Consider the following 16,129-nt stretch of genomic DNA (forward strand, 5'->3'; position numbering starts at 1 on the left):
GGGGGGGGGGGGGGGGATGTTGACTGGCTACATTTAATCTTTATTCAACATAAACTGAGCATTTTTAAAATACAACAGCTTCTTAGCCTCAGTATGACCCTAAGACCTCTGAACCCATCTGAGGTCTTCCTCACTCAGACATAAAGGAATGAGAGGAAGGCTGAGTTTTTCTTTGCTCCTTTGAGTTTGGACAAGAACTGGCATGTGTTCAAGGTATTTGTCATGCAATTACATCCAAGAGTGACCTAAAAATCCCTGCACTCAGGGTGAAAGCACCCGGTCAAAAGCTGACCAGAGCGAGCCTGAGGTTTTGATGAGAGTCTGTGAACTATTGAAATTTGGCATTGCAATGACTGGTTATCCTCTTACCCCATCCATTTTCATGCATGTCCCAAAGTCAGCAAGTTTGAGATGTCCGTAGCGGTCCAGCAGCATGTTGTCCGGTTTGACGTCTCGGTGAATAAAGCCCATGGAGTGAATGGCGTCCAGAGCCAACACAACCTCAGCAGTGTAAAACTTTGCCCACTTCTCTGGAACGTCATATGTACTGGTGAGATTGACAAGATCTCCTCCTGGCATATATTCCATTACCATGTAGAGAGAACGGTCATCCTGGAACGCACAGCACAGCTGAGGAAAAGATGAGAAAGAATTGAGAAAAGAGAAAGAATTATTATTATTAATTAATTTATTTATTTTTGTGTATGATTGTGTTGTGATCAAACTAGAGATACCCTGATATATTTATAGTCCAGTTAACATAACACATAATTTAACTTTTATCATTTTAACTGGAGCAGCTAGCTAATTAATTTAAATAATATAATATGATAGTAATAATCATAATAGAAATCAGTAAAAACATACACTATCGTTTTGGGTTGTAATGATTGTTTTGTTTTTTTATGTTTCTTAAAGAAGCCTCTTCTGCTCACCAAGGATGCTTTTGTGATATAGTAAATACAGTAAAAACAGCAAATCTATAAAATATAATTACACTTTAAAATAACCGTTTTCTACTTTAATCGAATTTAAAATGTAATTTATTCCTGTGATGGCAAAGCTGAATGTTCAGCAGCCATTACTCCGGTCTTGAGTGTCACACAATCCTTCAGAAATCATTCTAATATGCTGATTTGGCTCTCAAGAAACATTTCTTGTTATTATACAGTAAATGTTAAAAAAAACTGTTTCTAAAAAATGATTCTTTTGATCAATTTAATGCATCCTTGCTGTATTAAATTATGAATTTCTTTACATAAAAATCTTACTGTTCCCTAACTTTTTAATGATAGTGTGCATATTGGATAGTCATGTGATATTTAACACTTGGAAACAGCATATTCCTTATATTCATAGATCAAACCATAGTGAGTATTCGTGTGTGAAAAAACATTGTTGCACATGTGAGGGGACTTTCAAAAAGGACAAGTTTTTGGCTTCAAAAAAAGATGTCAGCGGCAGCGCATCTTACCTGCACGACCCATGGGCTGTCAGCAAACGCCATGATGTCACGTTCCTCCCAAAAGAAGGCAGAATCTGAACGTTTGATCATTTCAAACTTGCTGAGCACCTTCATTGCATACACCTTCTGAGAGGCCTTATGCCTAACCTACACAAACACACAACCAGATCATAACAAACTACATCACATACCTTCTGTGAGAATACTAGTGAGACGTTCACTAATGCATTACTAACAAACTACATTATTCAATTTCTAACAGGCCTTGTGCCTCACTCCCAAAACGATTTAAAATTAGAACTAATAAATACTCTGTGAGAGGCTGTTTTGCCTTCACAGACAAGCCACATTTTAAAGCTCCCTCTGTTGTTGTGCTTTAGGCATAACGCACCCACACAGCCCCTGTCAGACAACTGAGAGAGGAGAATACTGGGTAATCATGTTGTTTGTGTCTGCAGGCTTGTCCAGACGTATCCCACTGCATCTCTCCCCTGACTATCACAAACACACAACCAGAGTGCCGACACAATACAAAACTACACATGCTCTTTCTTCCTTTTGTATATCTGACATGTAAATACAATTACATGAGGTCCCATTCAACAGGAACCACAAAGAACTGCTTGCAGCATTTAGTACAAGTGAACACACTTAACACATCCATTCAGACAAATACGCATTACCTTTAGTTAAATTGTGGCTATTAATAGATTTAAATAATTGCAATTAATCTCATTCTCATGGAGTTAACATAGTGCTTTCAAAATGTGATGCATCGAGGAACATGTTGATGCCGCAGATTTATTTAGCAGTGTATGTGTAACTTATATGTGCAAATAAATTGCCTTCGCACTAAATTTACTAATAAAATAGGTACAGGATTATAACATCAGACACAAAAGAAAGAAACAGTGGGAAAGATTTGTACGTTTTCTTAGCAGTCAACACATATACGTTTAAATGCATCCTGAAATTCTTTCAAAAACACTGTTTCCTTACCAGCTGGACTTCTCCGAATGCTCCTCTACCGATCACCTTCACTCGGTCAAAATCATCTGGCTTCATCTGGAGCTCCCTTATTTGGCCCATAACCTTCTCATCTGTACACACAACACATTAAAATCACATTTCCTTGGTCATGTCATGAACAGCCAGATTTAGTTTTCCGGTGACCTGTCAGGTCTGTTAATAGTAATGACTGACTAATATAAAATTTACATAATTATAATATAAGAGGCCTTATGCCTAACCTACACAAACACACAACCAGATCATAACAAACTACATCACATACCTTCTGTGAGAATACTAGTGAGACGTTCACTAATGCATTACTAACAAACTACATTATTCAATTTCTAACAGGCCTTGTGCCTCACTCCCAAAACGATTTAAAATTAGAACTAATAAATACTCTGTGAGAGGCTGTTTTGCCTTCACAGACAAGCCACATTTTAAAGCTCCCTCTGTTGTTGTGCTTTAGGCATAACGCACCCACACAGCCCCTGTCAGACAACTGAGAGAGGAGAATACTGGGTAATCATGTTGTTTGTGTCTGCAGGCTTGTCCAGACGTATCCCACTGCATCTCTCCCCTGACTATCACAAACACACACCCAGAGTGACGACACAATACAAAACTACACATGCTTTCTTTTTTATATCTGACATGTAAATACACAATTACATGAGGTCCCATTCGACAGGAACCACACAGAACTGCTTGCAGCATTTGGATGAATGTGCACAAACTTAACCCATCCATACAGATTACACATTACATTACTTAAAGTGTGGCTATTAATATTTCTAAATAATTGCAATTAATCTCATTTTAATGGAGTTAACATAGTGCTTTCAAAATGTGATGCATCGAGGAACATGTTGATGCCGCAGATTTATTTAGCAGTGTATGTGTAACTTATATGTGCAAATAAATTGCCTTCGCACTAAATTTACTAATAAAATAGGTACAGGATTATAACATCAGACACAAAAGAAAGAAACAGTGGGAAAGATTTGTACGTTTTCTTAGCAGTCAACACATATACGTTTAAATGCATCCTGAAATTCTTTCAAAAACACTGTTTCCTTACCAGCTGGACTTCTCCGAATGCTCCTCTACCGATCACCTTCACTCGGTCAAAATCATCTGGCTTCATCTGGAGCTCCCTTATTTGGCCCATAACCTTCTCATCTGTACACACAACACATTAAAATCACATTTCCTTGGTCATGTCATGAACAGCCAGATTTAGTTTTCCGGTGACCTGTCAGGTCTGTTAATAGTAATGACTGACTAATATAAAATTTACATAATTATAATATAAATAATATAAAATATAAAATAATAATAATAATAATTATATAAAAATTATTAATTGGCCAGTATTTATCCATAATACCCCTTAATCAGGGTAGTGCCATATTTAATTTTTGACAGGAATGAAAAAGAGGCTGTAAGGAATGGAAGTACATGCATACAATGGATTGTACTGTTAACAAAACATCTTTCTGAAAAACTTTTTAGATTTCAGACTCAATAAAACATTTTGAAAGTTGCGAGCTGGGAAAATTACATGATTTAGGACCTTTATACAGTGCAAGCCATTGTAAAGACATTAAATCTATCCCTCACTGCCTCATTTTCATTTGCATTAAATTCAATATGACGTCTAACCTGACTAAGTTCTATTGGCCAATTAACTGTAGTGTTTTAAGTGTTTTTACATTTTTTTTTTTTTTTGCATAAATCTCATTTGTTATCATTAATGTTATCATTCTAGTTTTTTGTGAGGAAAAATGACAATGGATATATCTATACACACACACACCTCTCTCTCTTTCTCTCTCTCTCTATACATATACATTTTAAACAGCACATAAATTATAATTGGCCTGCAAAAAAGATTCATTGATCCATTGTCATTTTTCTCAGAAATGCCCCTCCCACTATCCCCCCCACTATACCTCAACAAATCTTCAGTATATACTGTAATGTTCAGTAGTTATTCATCAAAACATTGAGCATGTTTACTGTCATCAGGAATGACAATTATCAAAGGCCAGTGCAGAGAGTTCACACAGTCTGGATGAGAGGACTGTTGAGTCACACTCTCTCTTACAAACCAAACATTATAATTTCCATACAGCCCTACTGGTCTCCATGACAACAGGCAGAATCAGGAACAAAATTGGGACAGAATGTGATAATTACTCAAAAGTTTAACAGCGCATGAATAGAACACAGACACAGATGCGTTCACACAGACATGGTACTGGCTACTGAATTTAAACAAATATCAATGATAACTTAAGAAAAATGTAATACAAAATTTTTGGGAACAAATGTCAAATTACATGAACTGTGTTGAAAAATATAATACATGTCAGCATCCATCCATCCAACCATTCTCCAAACTGCTTGCTCAACGGTCTGGCATGGGGATGCTGAAGCCTATCTAAAGGTACTGGATGACCAGTCCATCACAGAGCAAATATTATAGTACCTGGTATTCCCATACGGTCTCTAATTTTAACCAAACCAAAACTTCTTTAGCTTATGAGAATGTGCACATCCAGAACTGTACAGTCAAACTTTGCTAAATGTGCGAGACCTAAAAATGAAAGCCACAAGTGTCCTGCAAAGAACTGCACAGGAAGTGCATTAAAATCCTTCATGACATCAACTCCAAGCCATTTCTTCATACCAAACACACACAAAAATGCAGTTTTCACCATCTGTGTTGACAGTTCATTATTTATGTGATGAGCTTCAGTGTTGTAAAGTGAGGGGCCCAAATTAGGAAGAGCCACTCAAAACAATTCAACTCAAATAAATGCTGTTGATGTTGTAGCAGGAAGCAGCCTCATTGTAAAACTTGATGCCACCATTAAGTATTTCCTTAGCCCGCAGAATAACACAGAACAACAATCAGAGAAAAACATGGCCTCTTAAAAGCAGATACTCACATCTATTCAAGAAGGTCTCGATATTCTTATTTTTACGCAAGGCCGGAAAGTCCAAATCTAAAACCAGGGCATTCATGGAATCCTGAAACAGAAAGACAAACACTGAGTAACGCATTAAAATAACGGTCTCCTTGCAAATAGCATTTATTCAAAGCGAACATGTCTGTGTTTTTCTTACACAACCTTTGAAAATTTGTGAAGCAAATTATCTAGTTTTTTTAGTCATTTCTAATTCCATTCATTTTTACAATACTTTTCATTAATGTCAACCTTTGTCAAAACCTGTTTGCCACATCATTATAAATTTCAACTTTTTTTTTTGCCAATTTTCTGGCAAAAGTGCTACTGGCATCCTATACGACATAAAAATCAATAAAGGTCCGATCAAATAAACTGCTACGAAAGGCCAGTGTAGAAGAATTGCTCTTAGAAGTATTATCTTAATTCATATCTTTCCTTAATTCTAAACATAATGTTTTAATGATAAAATCACATGTGCTCTGGATGCATGCATATAAACTTTTGTCACAACCACTCCACACAACAGAAAAATGTCAGAGAATCAGAACCAGTACATAAAATGAGAAGCAATTCATGTAAATAATTGTAGCCAAGCAATTTAACAATTTAATCTAATCCCATCTGGTTTTTGTTTTGGAAATGTTTATTTGTCTGGTGGGAAAAAAACAAATGTTAAGCGATATCTCTTTTACTTAAACCCTGAGTGGAATGAGTTACAGGCATTTTTCAAGGACAGGAAGTTTAATGGCTAGGCAGAACTTCCAGCCTGAAGAAATTAAGATTGATGAGTCAGCAAGGCTTTACAGTCAGTAGATAATAAAAGAACATCCACTTCTCTTGACGAAGCCTGATCTGACAAGTCATTCATCTTTTTTTTTTTATTATTACAGCCTTTGTTACCCAGAGCACACTTCACCTTTTTTGGGCATCTAGATGATGTTCTGCCCTGAGGGAATGCTGCGTATAATGAACGGAAATGCATTTAAAACAATTAAGCAGACATTGAGGCCACCAGGCCCATGGATTTGTTCCTGCACATGCAGACTGAGGTGATGGCTGGCGGTTTCGGCACTGCTGCGCTTGTAAAGCGCTTTGAAGCAAGACCAGGTCTGTTGTGACCGACATACCAGGCATGGTCTCGCTGGAAACCCTTACCCTTACCGGAAAAGCATTCGGAATGTCCAGCAGCCACACCTCTCCCCCTCCTCTCCCTTTTTCACTCTCTCTCCTGCCCTGCCTTCAACTTCCAAAAGTTCTCTACCCTTTACTGCACAATATGAAATCTTTATGGACACAAATCTTCAATCTCTTTCTTTATAAATGCATCTGTTCTGTGTGATATATATAAGATAGAACCACCATTGTTAACATAGTGATGATTATAATGCACTTTTTATTTGGCCATTAAACTGCACCAGTAGGCCAGATTTGCTCCATGTCATGACTACAAGACATTTTAATGACTATTTCATATTTTACCAGCATCTAATGATGATGGTTCTTTTACGTCATGATGATTTGGCATCATAATGATGATGCTTCTTTTTTCTTTCCAAGTTTGGGAACAAAAAAGGTTTTAGTGAATTAAATATAATGATATCACAAAGACTGGACATAACAATACAAGTTAATAAAAAAAAAATATATAATATATATAATTATTATAAGTTTATTAAATAAATAATTTGGACCCACTTTATATTAAGTGTTTTAACTACTACAAACATTTAAACTATTTAAATCATTTGCACTTACTGTTCACAAACATGGTTTTATTACACACAAACACCTGCATGTAATTAAATCTATAATTTCTGTAATTACATCTATAACTACACTGCTGACCCTACCCCTACCCCTTAACCATAACACAAGACCTGTTCCTAACCTTCACTGTAACCCACCTCACTAGCATCAAAAGCTATTTGCAATACAACATGAACCCAAGTATTTTTTAACCTAACAATTTTTTTAATGCAAGTCCATAGTAGTTAAAATAATCTAATATAAAGTGGGACCAATATTGTATTTGTTAAAAAAAAGGTTACTGTTTGCAAATGAAACATACAGTCAATTAAAGAGTCAATTCTTTAAATGAATCAGTCCAAAAGACTCAAACTATGAATCAGTTAAACCTGTTAATGCAGTAACTGCTATGACATATTAAAACATGTGACTATACCACTCAGTAGCTGAATTCTGTAGGAAACACTGCATAGCATCATGGAACTGGAGCTGACATTTGATTGAACTCTTGTGTGTGCCCGTTACATTTCACCAGATTAACAGCACATTTCCCAGTACGGAGCACTTCAAATATAAAACTTCTATTTAAGGAAAAACACACTGTCTATCTCAAAGCACACTTAGGCAGGAAATGACACCTGCCACCAGAGGCTCCAGTGAAACTGCTGTAGTGTCATAGTGCAGTTTAGAGATGACATAATTTCTTCCTGTGGCCCCCTCTCCTATATAGCCATCAGAGACATGAAACAGAACATACCAAAACACACCAAAGTTAACATTTAAAACATGAGGATGGTGTGAGGTGTGCTGAGAAGCCCAAAAATATAAGGGGCCACGGGTACCCATGAACACACATGTAACCCACTTGTACAAACACCCACAAAGGACAACCACACTGGGTCTTCAGTTTAAAACCACGGCTCCATTTTCAACCCAACACATGCAGAGTAGAGGTCTGCAAGCCCGTTGGGTAACAATATATTGTTATATTGATTATATTATAAATATTATACATCGCCTACGCAATACGCAACGCATATACGCAACGCATATACGCACGCATTAGCATACAGGTGACAGTTGACCATGCAGAGCACCAGGGAGAAGTTGGAGCATGGGGAGTTACTAAAAGTTCCCAATGCTTTGGGGAAAGCTGCATTTTGGAAGAGTTTTGATTTGATTACCACGGCAAACAGTGAGCCAATTGGTCATGTGCAGTGCAGAATCTGCAAACATATCCTTGCACGTGACAGCAAAAAACGCACGCAATAGGCTAAAGCTTGCCGCAAAGCCACAGAAAAAGTAATTACCATGAATGTGTCGGGGGGAAATAGAAAGGAGATATTTTAATTATTTATTAATAAATTAGTGTTTTCTGAGTCCGTGCCGCAAAGATGAAGATGAAGATGACGATCCTGACTCGCCATCTCCTCATTAGCCTTTTGAGTAGAGCATCTTTACGGATTTTATAATGAAAGAGTTTGTTTTCGATTTGTTTTATTTAGTTTTAAAGTAGTAATTTAAAGCTTTCTATAGATATATTTAGCAAGTCTTTGAGGCAAGTATTCGCTGAGTTTCGGTTCATCATTGTGAAGCGCTCCTAGCCGAAATTGCAGAAAGCGCATCATGTATGTATCCTTTATTTTCTTAAATCACAACATTTTGTTGATATTGTGAGTGCACACAAATACAAGTAGACCCTTTACAGTTCCGAGTGATGTATTACTCTTACCTTTATGAGCAAAAATGACGGCATATTTTGAGTTGTTTCCAATGCAAGTGATCGCGCCGGCGCCTCCATGTCCTGTAAAGCGCACTTTAGCTCTCCGCACAAACGATTAGATATGCGTCTAATTGCTCACATTTATATAGGTTAAACATTTAAACTAACATTGTGATATGCTATCTAAAGATTTTATTGTGATGATTTGAGAAGTCGTGATGATTTAAGAAGCCTAAATTGATCAAACATAGGCTATCAGCTCACTGTCTGCCGCTGGCCGCTTGGTCGTTACTTTAAAAAACAAAAACTTACATTTAACGAACAAAAAAAATGCTCCAAACGTTTTTCTAAATTAACTTAATAAAAAAACAAAACGAAATATAATCACTTTGACATTACATACAAAACTGAACTATTCCAATAGCTGAAACAGTAGTATAAACTGTTTTTGGGAGAAGGGGGAAAAAAGACGGGCTCGGGTCGGACTCGGGCCAAGAATTCTGATGAGCTGTCGGACATGGGCCGGGCTAGGGCCAGAGCGTCTTGGGCCAGGGCCGGGCTAGGGCCTAAATTTGAGGCCCGTGCAGGGCTCTAACACAGAGCATCAACTTTTGCCTGTGCTTTGCTTAAAGTTTAACTTGAAAGTGTGGCATTTTTGCACCACTAAAAATGTGCCATTTTGCACATTAACCTGAGACAAGTATTTTAACACTTAATCATTAACTGAACGTTCTTACAGAGCTAAACAAACCTCTGTTGATGTGCAAAAGGTTAGCCTTGACCTTCAGTCTCTACAGGCCAGGAAAATATAAAATAAAATACAATTTTAAAAGCATTGTAGGTTGTGAATACCATTTCTTTAAAGACTTCAATCATTCTGATTAGGTCAATGAGGGCATGCAACTACGGCCAAATAAAAGAAAAAAAAGTTAAAATGAACAATACGATTATTTATTTACAGGGGTGTGAAGTAACGAATTACAAATACTCACGTTACAGTAATTAAGTAGTTTTTATCAGTAATTGTACTTTTTTTGAGTAGTTTAAAAATTGTGTACTTTTACTTTTACTTGAGTACATTTTAAGTGATGTATCGGTACTTTTACTCCGCTATTTTCCTCCGTTTGTGGTCGTTACATGCTTATTTTAATTTTATTTTTATCCATCAACGTGATTGGATAGAGAGTAATAGGTCTCGTGACTTTGGTCAAATCAAATTGTGCATAGAAAACTTTAACCGCCAACTGTTTATCATGGCTGCTGCCTGCTGGAAGTGCATTATTCAAGCATCAATCCAGTCGCATCTTCCTCTAACTTGATATGTTAAGGTAAATTTCGGATTTCTGCTTACTAAATGATTTGTATATATGCTTGCCTATCTACACGGCCTGAAATTTGGTGTGAGGTTGCGGGTATTGCATACAGTGTTAACTCCCGCAAGTGCCACGTTCGGTAAATTCCCCACTCACTTATGAGACGCGCGATCTGCGCTGCCTCGTCTCTCTCTCGCGTGCGTTCTGCAGCAGTCACTTGGATAAGTCGTTGTTGCTTGTTGAACTTGTTGACTTGTGATGAGTTTGAGCGCGTGATGCACGCTGTGAAAAAGTGTATTGGAAACACAAATTGAGGACCAAATCTGCACCTTATTGATGACTCGTGGCGTTAATATACTGCATCTACCACTGTTTATTTATAATATTAAGTGTGCCTGAGGGTCTAAGCACCATTCAAGTATTCAAGAGTTGCCCAGTACACATGGTGGGAGAAAACCCTTTGTGTCATTCAAACAGAAGCGAAGATTGTTTTTCTTCCATGAATGAAGTGTTTGACTCACAAGAGGTCCTCTATGATTTTCTCATTACATTGGGAAAACAGGTTACAAAAACTGTACATTTACAAAAAACATACTACAGACAAAATGACAAAGCAAACAAAAAAAAAATCTATAAGTGACCTATGACAGACTATGACCATGTATAATTTTGAGTTACAGACTCACACATTAATGAAAAAAACAACAACATTGTTGTTATGAAACATGCATGAAATTCATGTTAATGCAAAAGGCAAATTAAAACACTGAAACATGAGTGGGAGTTAAAAATACTGCATCTCAGCACTTTAACATTACCTCACACACACACACACACACACACACACACACACACACACACACACAAACTGTGAGTCACTCCCACCTACACACACACAACCTCCAACACTAACTGCAATAATGACAAATGATTATCCACGCTTCAGTTAAACCTGCAGATATCCTCTGGCTCTCACACCCCTTATTCTCACACTTTCAACCTCATGTTACTGACAAACTCTCAGTTTATTAGCTCCCCTGTGTATAGCAATTAGCTGTACACTGATACAACATGGTGATTAGCAGACCGATATTTGGAAATTTGAAATAAGCATCACTCAGTAATAAAATAATCTGAAGTCCGAACAACTGAGAGCAGGGTTTTGCAAAAATATGTGGTTAAATTAAACATAAAATGAAATATCAAGGAAACTGGAATACAGAAGTTAAATATTATTGAAAAAATGACAGAGTTCATTTAACACAGCGAGTGACATCACAACATGTAAAGCACATAAAAACGTCCCCCAATACAAATGTGCCAACGTGGTAAGTTCATTGCACACGGTTTACTGTAGAAATGAGAAATCCTTTGCTTCTGCATGCTAAACTATATTCTGTAATCATTTCTCACCATCATGCAGCCTGATGTATTTAGTTAAGAGCTGTTTAGGAAGCCAAACATTTCAACTGAACTGATGCTGATGCCAGTATCTAGAGAGAAGGGTGGCAGATGGCTGATATAACATCAATGTTTACATGTAATAAACTTTTATGATGGCAATGAGACATGCTGAAATTAAATGTAAAATGCTGCTCAATATTTACTCAACATTAACTACAAACATTTGATCAGAAAATGTTTATTATCCATTGACAAAGCTGTTTGCAGATTTTGGAACAGACAAAAAGGGAACAACCACTTCTGTAAATCCACCAAGCAGTTTTCAATCAATGCAGATAATCTCAAAATAAAACATTCTGCTGTTTAATTGGTCTGGCAGATACATTGGTGTGTCACTAGCATCAGAATTTTACAGTTGTTCACACTTGCTAAGAGTCATTTCCTGAAACCTATAAAACATTTTTCAAAACTATCAATGCAAAAATCAAAACCTCGAAGATTTAAAATCAAAATCAGTTTATTCTAGGATGGTACACTGTTAGACATTTCTGTAATTTCTACAGTTTTTTACTGTATATCACCCAGTATAATACTGCAAATTCCATTTACAGTAAGTAACTGTAATACCCTTTGCATCATAGGAATTTTCTGTGACGTCAAACTCCACATACAGAGACTTACTGTATTTTTTAAAATTGCTGTATACTACTGTATTTGCCATAACAGCCTCTTTGGCGCTATTCCATTTAGGTTAGGGGTGTGCCATATCATACCGTCCACGATAATACCGGTATAAATTTTTACATGATAAAAAAGTGTCATATAGCGATATCAATGATATAGCCACGCGATGATGTGTGGCGGATATACGTTCCCTAGCACGCACAACAACAACACCACCACAAACCCAATAGGTGTGTTCAACTTGAAGCAGCGCTGCACAGACTGATCGGTGTATGACATCAAAGTAGCGCGAGAGCAGTTCTAGAGCATATTCGAGCGCAAACTTTTACCTTAAAAAATAGGCAAGGCGCATATCTTTAGAAGCGGCGTGGAGAGAGGGGGAGGGGGGCCCGGCGATTTCAACCGACTGCCCGAGACCAGCATAAAAAGACAGCTTGCGTCACGAAAGCTTATCAATTGCACGTGTTTTAAGTCTTGCCAATTTAAACATTCAAAATAGTTTAAAGCATTCAAACATAGGACGCGGACAACTGCCCGAGGCCAGCATAAAAAGACGGCCAGCGCGTCGTCACGAAAGCTTATCAATTGCACGTGTTTTAAGCCTTGCCAATTTAAACATTCAAAACAGTTTAAACTTTAAAGCATTCAAACACAAGACGCGGAAAAACTCAACTGAGAGTTTGCACGCAGAGTTCGGTGCACACACGGAGAGCCGTGCAAACACCAAACCGAGCTCTTCTTCCCTTCCTCCCGTGCCTGAAAGAACAAATACACCTCTCCAGCTTAATTCAGCACCCGCACTCTGTTCTGTGCGTACGGTGTACATGCAGAGAGCCGCCTCTACAGCCCTTAAACACCGAATTGAGTTTGGTCTCTTCTTGCTCTTGAAACGACAAATACATACAAAATTGTCACAATACCTGTCTTTGCGAGTATCCTCGAAAAAATGGTCAGTTATGTCTTAAGTAGGGTTGGGTACCGAACTCGGTACTTTTAAGGGTACCGACCGAATTGCGTCGGTACTACCGAGTACCAATTCACGTTAAATCAATCGGTGCCAAATTTCGGTACCTGAGAACGCATCGCGCATACGCTTCAGAGAGAGAAAGAGAGACCCTGTGACATGAGGTCAACCCTGCAACTCGTTCAAACAACACACAGGGAAGCCGAAATGTTGTGAAGTGTGGTTACATTTCTAGGGCCATATGGTTTCTGAGAAAACGCGGACGGGATCGCGGAGTCCATTCATAAAAACGTAATTTACTCTATAGCGCGGAATGCCACAGAATTCGTCAATTTTGGACGAATGAATCAAAAGTAGCCACTGCCACTTAATTCGAATCGCGATATGAACTAGTGTGTGAATATTAAAATACAAAAAGACGGTTTAAATATGAATCCTGCATGTTCCGCTTGCCTCTGTATGTATGAATGGCGTGACGCTCGTGGCATGAACACAAAAATTGAACCCCCAGAGCTGCTGTGAGAGTCACTTTGCAAAAATTTTACCATTTCATTTGAGAAAACTAGCATCATCATACTGTATACACACAGAAACTTCATGGCAACCTGTCAAAATAAAAGTACGGTTTAACATGTAACAGAAATATATTACAAATATTCAATTTTCTATCAAATGTAAATAAAACAATTAAATGATAAAAATAAGTATTACAACCAGATTAATCACTTGATTGTAGAAAAAAATAATACAATTATTAGCCTATTACAAAATGTTTTCCAAAAAGGAATATTCACACAATTTTTCTTTCATGTATTAATTTCAACAGTGGACAGGCTGTTCTTAACAAAAGCGAAGCTTCATGGTCCCCCTGCAGTTTTCTACCAAAAAAAAAAAAAACTTGTTGGTTTAAAATGAAGAAATTAAGACAGCAATTTTATTCACTCATCTATCAATCCATTTATCCTGCAGTGATATCTAATAGTAATTTCCTATTTAGGATTTTTATTTAGTAATAATAAATTATTATTACTACTATTATTATTAAAACAATTGTAATTACTAATTATTACAATTATTGTTATTATCATTATTAAAGTCACATTTATTGTTATATGTTTTAGCCAAATTGTACAACAAGCACAGCAAAGGGGAAAAAGATTTTTCCCAAAATTGTGCAGCCCTAAAAAAATCCATCCAAAAATGTAGGAAGTGATTGTAAGGTCAAATTATAAATTTAATTAACAGCATGGAAATTTAAAATTTGACTATTTTATCCAAAATTTGTGTTAGAGGAACTCTATTCAAATCAGTTGCGAGTCGCCTCACTACAAATCACTATTTGTAGGTGTTTCTGCCTAATATAGGTACCAATTATGAGGTTTCATTTCAGTTACAATGCCCCCTTAGAAGACAAATGCCTATGTATGCAGTACTTGTGGACAGACTATACTGGATGTGTTACATCGCTTGTAATGATTGGCAAATACGTTTGCCCTTTGTGTCAGAAACAGCGCGAGCGCTTGTAGTACTTCTGTATGTCAGAAATATACCGGGCATCAGTTTACTGTCCGCATCCATTGTATATAGTATCGAGGATTATAATGGGTTCTATATTGTCTTTTGTCGCGTCGCGCCGTGCCGTGCCGCTCGCATTCGAGGAAGACACGGAACCCACGGGGCAGCGCCGCGGGTTTTGCCCAGGGATGAACCCGCGAGAGTGGGAGAATTCCAGGGGAACATCTGCGCTGTGTGTCGATGCACCTTACGAGAAAATAAGACCAGCAAGCAAGGTAAAAATATATGTATGTATGTCTGTGTTTTGTCAGATTTTTGCACACCAGCTAACAAATTACCCGTTAACATTGAGGTAACTTTACCAATGTAAACTGCGCTGTCCTTTCAAACGACTTTGTCAGCATATTGAATTAACGTACCGAATTAAAATTATTTTTAACGAGCAACGCTCATCTTAGATTAACATTAAGTTAACTAATGTGAAATTTTGTTCAGGTGTTAGTTAATGTTGGCCAGTAGCCTATTGAGAAAATAAAATCATATGTTAGCTAGGTTAAACTAGTTTTATGTAAGGCTAGCTGCCTTAGTTTAAGAATTAGTTTTGTTATAGTTTTTAATGGAATTTAAGTTTTACTGCATTTTTTGTATTTGTGTTTTAAAGGCAACTGCAATGAAGCATCAAGAAAGACATGAGCATGCCAACCACCCTGAGACTGATAATTCAGGTAAGAGAGCAAATAAGTTATGGTTTTGAGGGGTTTGTGTATTCTGTATGGGGTAGGGTTGGGCGATGTCTACCAAATTGCCATCGGACGATGTCTACAGTGAAACATCGTGATGGACGACGATATCGGGGGGCGGGGTTAGGGAGTGTGCCCGAAGCGTGAATCCCTATGCAGAAAGGCATGGAAAACAAATAACGCATTGTACGGAGCCACTAAAGGGACATGGTTAGCCGCTTGCTAGCAGTAGACTATTACATTACAGTACATGAAAGTTCACTTACCACATACACAGAGTAAGGAGAGATGACTGATAGGACAATGGCGAATGATTTGCAGATACTGAGCACCACTGACAAATATCTATTCTTGTAATATGTGTGGTTGGTACTGCCACTCCGTAGTTTAGAGTCCATGTGATCGCGAATCTCGAAAGTGAAAGTAAAATGAGAACGCGCATTCGAACGCGGTTTCAATGCCCTTCATATTAGTAGCGGCTCCCTGATTTTAGTATCAGGGAGCTAAATGGCTCCCGCAATTTAGTATAATTACCCAACGATATAATTGCGAGAGAAAGTATTGAAATTTTTTTTTTTTTTCC

General features: G+C 37.4%; 1 protein-coding gene across 1 annotated transcript in view; it reads right to left on the reverse strand.

Moving 5' to 3' along the window:
- LOC107681539 (rho-associated protein kinase 2-like) overlaps positions 1-16,129 on the reverse strand; it is a 54,794-nt gene that overhangs the window by 19,336 nt on the left and 19,329 nt on the right. Inside the window, 4 exon segments of the mRNA XM_016477844.1 lie at positions 370-630; positions 1,475-1,612; positions 3,561-3,661; positions 5,437-5,518. Coding sequence (XP_016333330.1) covers positions 370-630; positions 1,475-1,612; positions 3,561-3,661; positions 5,437-5,518 — 582 coding nt within the window.

This window comes from Sinocyclocheilus anshuiensis, unplaced genomic scaffold (genome assembly GCF_001515605.1).
Source record: "Sinocyclocheilus anshuiensis isolate Anshui unplaced genomic scaffold, SAMN03320099.WGS_v1.1 scaffold2334, whole genome shotgun sequence".
Taxonomy (NCBI): domain Eukaryota; kingdom Metazoa; phylum Chordata; class Actinopteri; order Cypriniformes; family Cyprinidae; genus Sinocyclocheilus; species Sinocyclocheilus anshuiensis.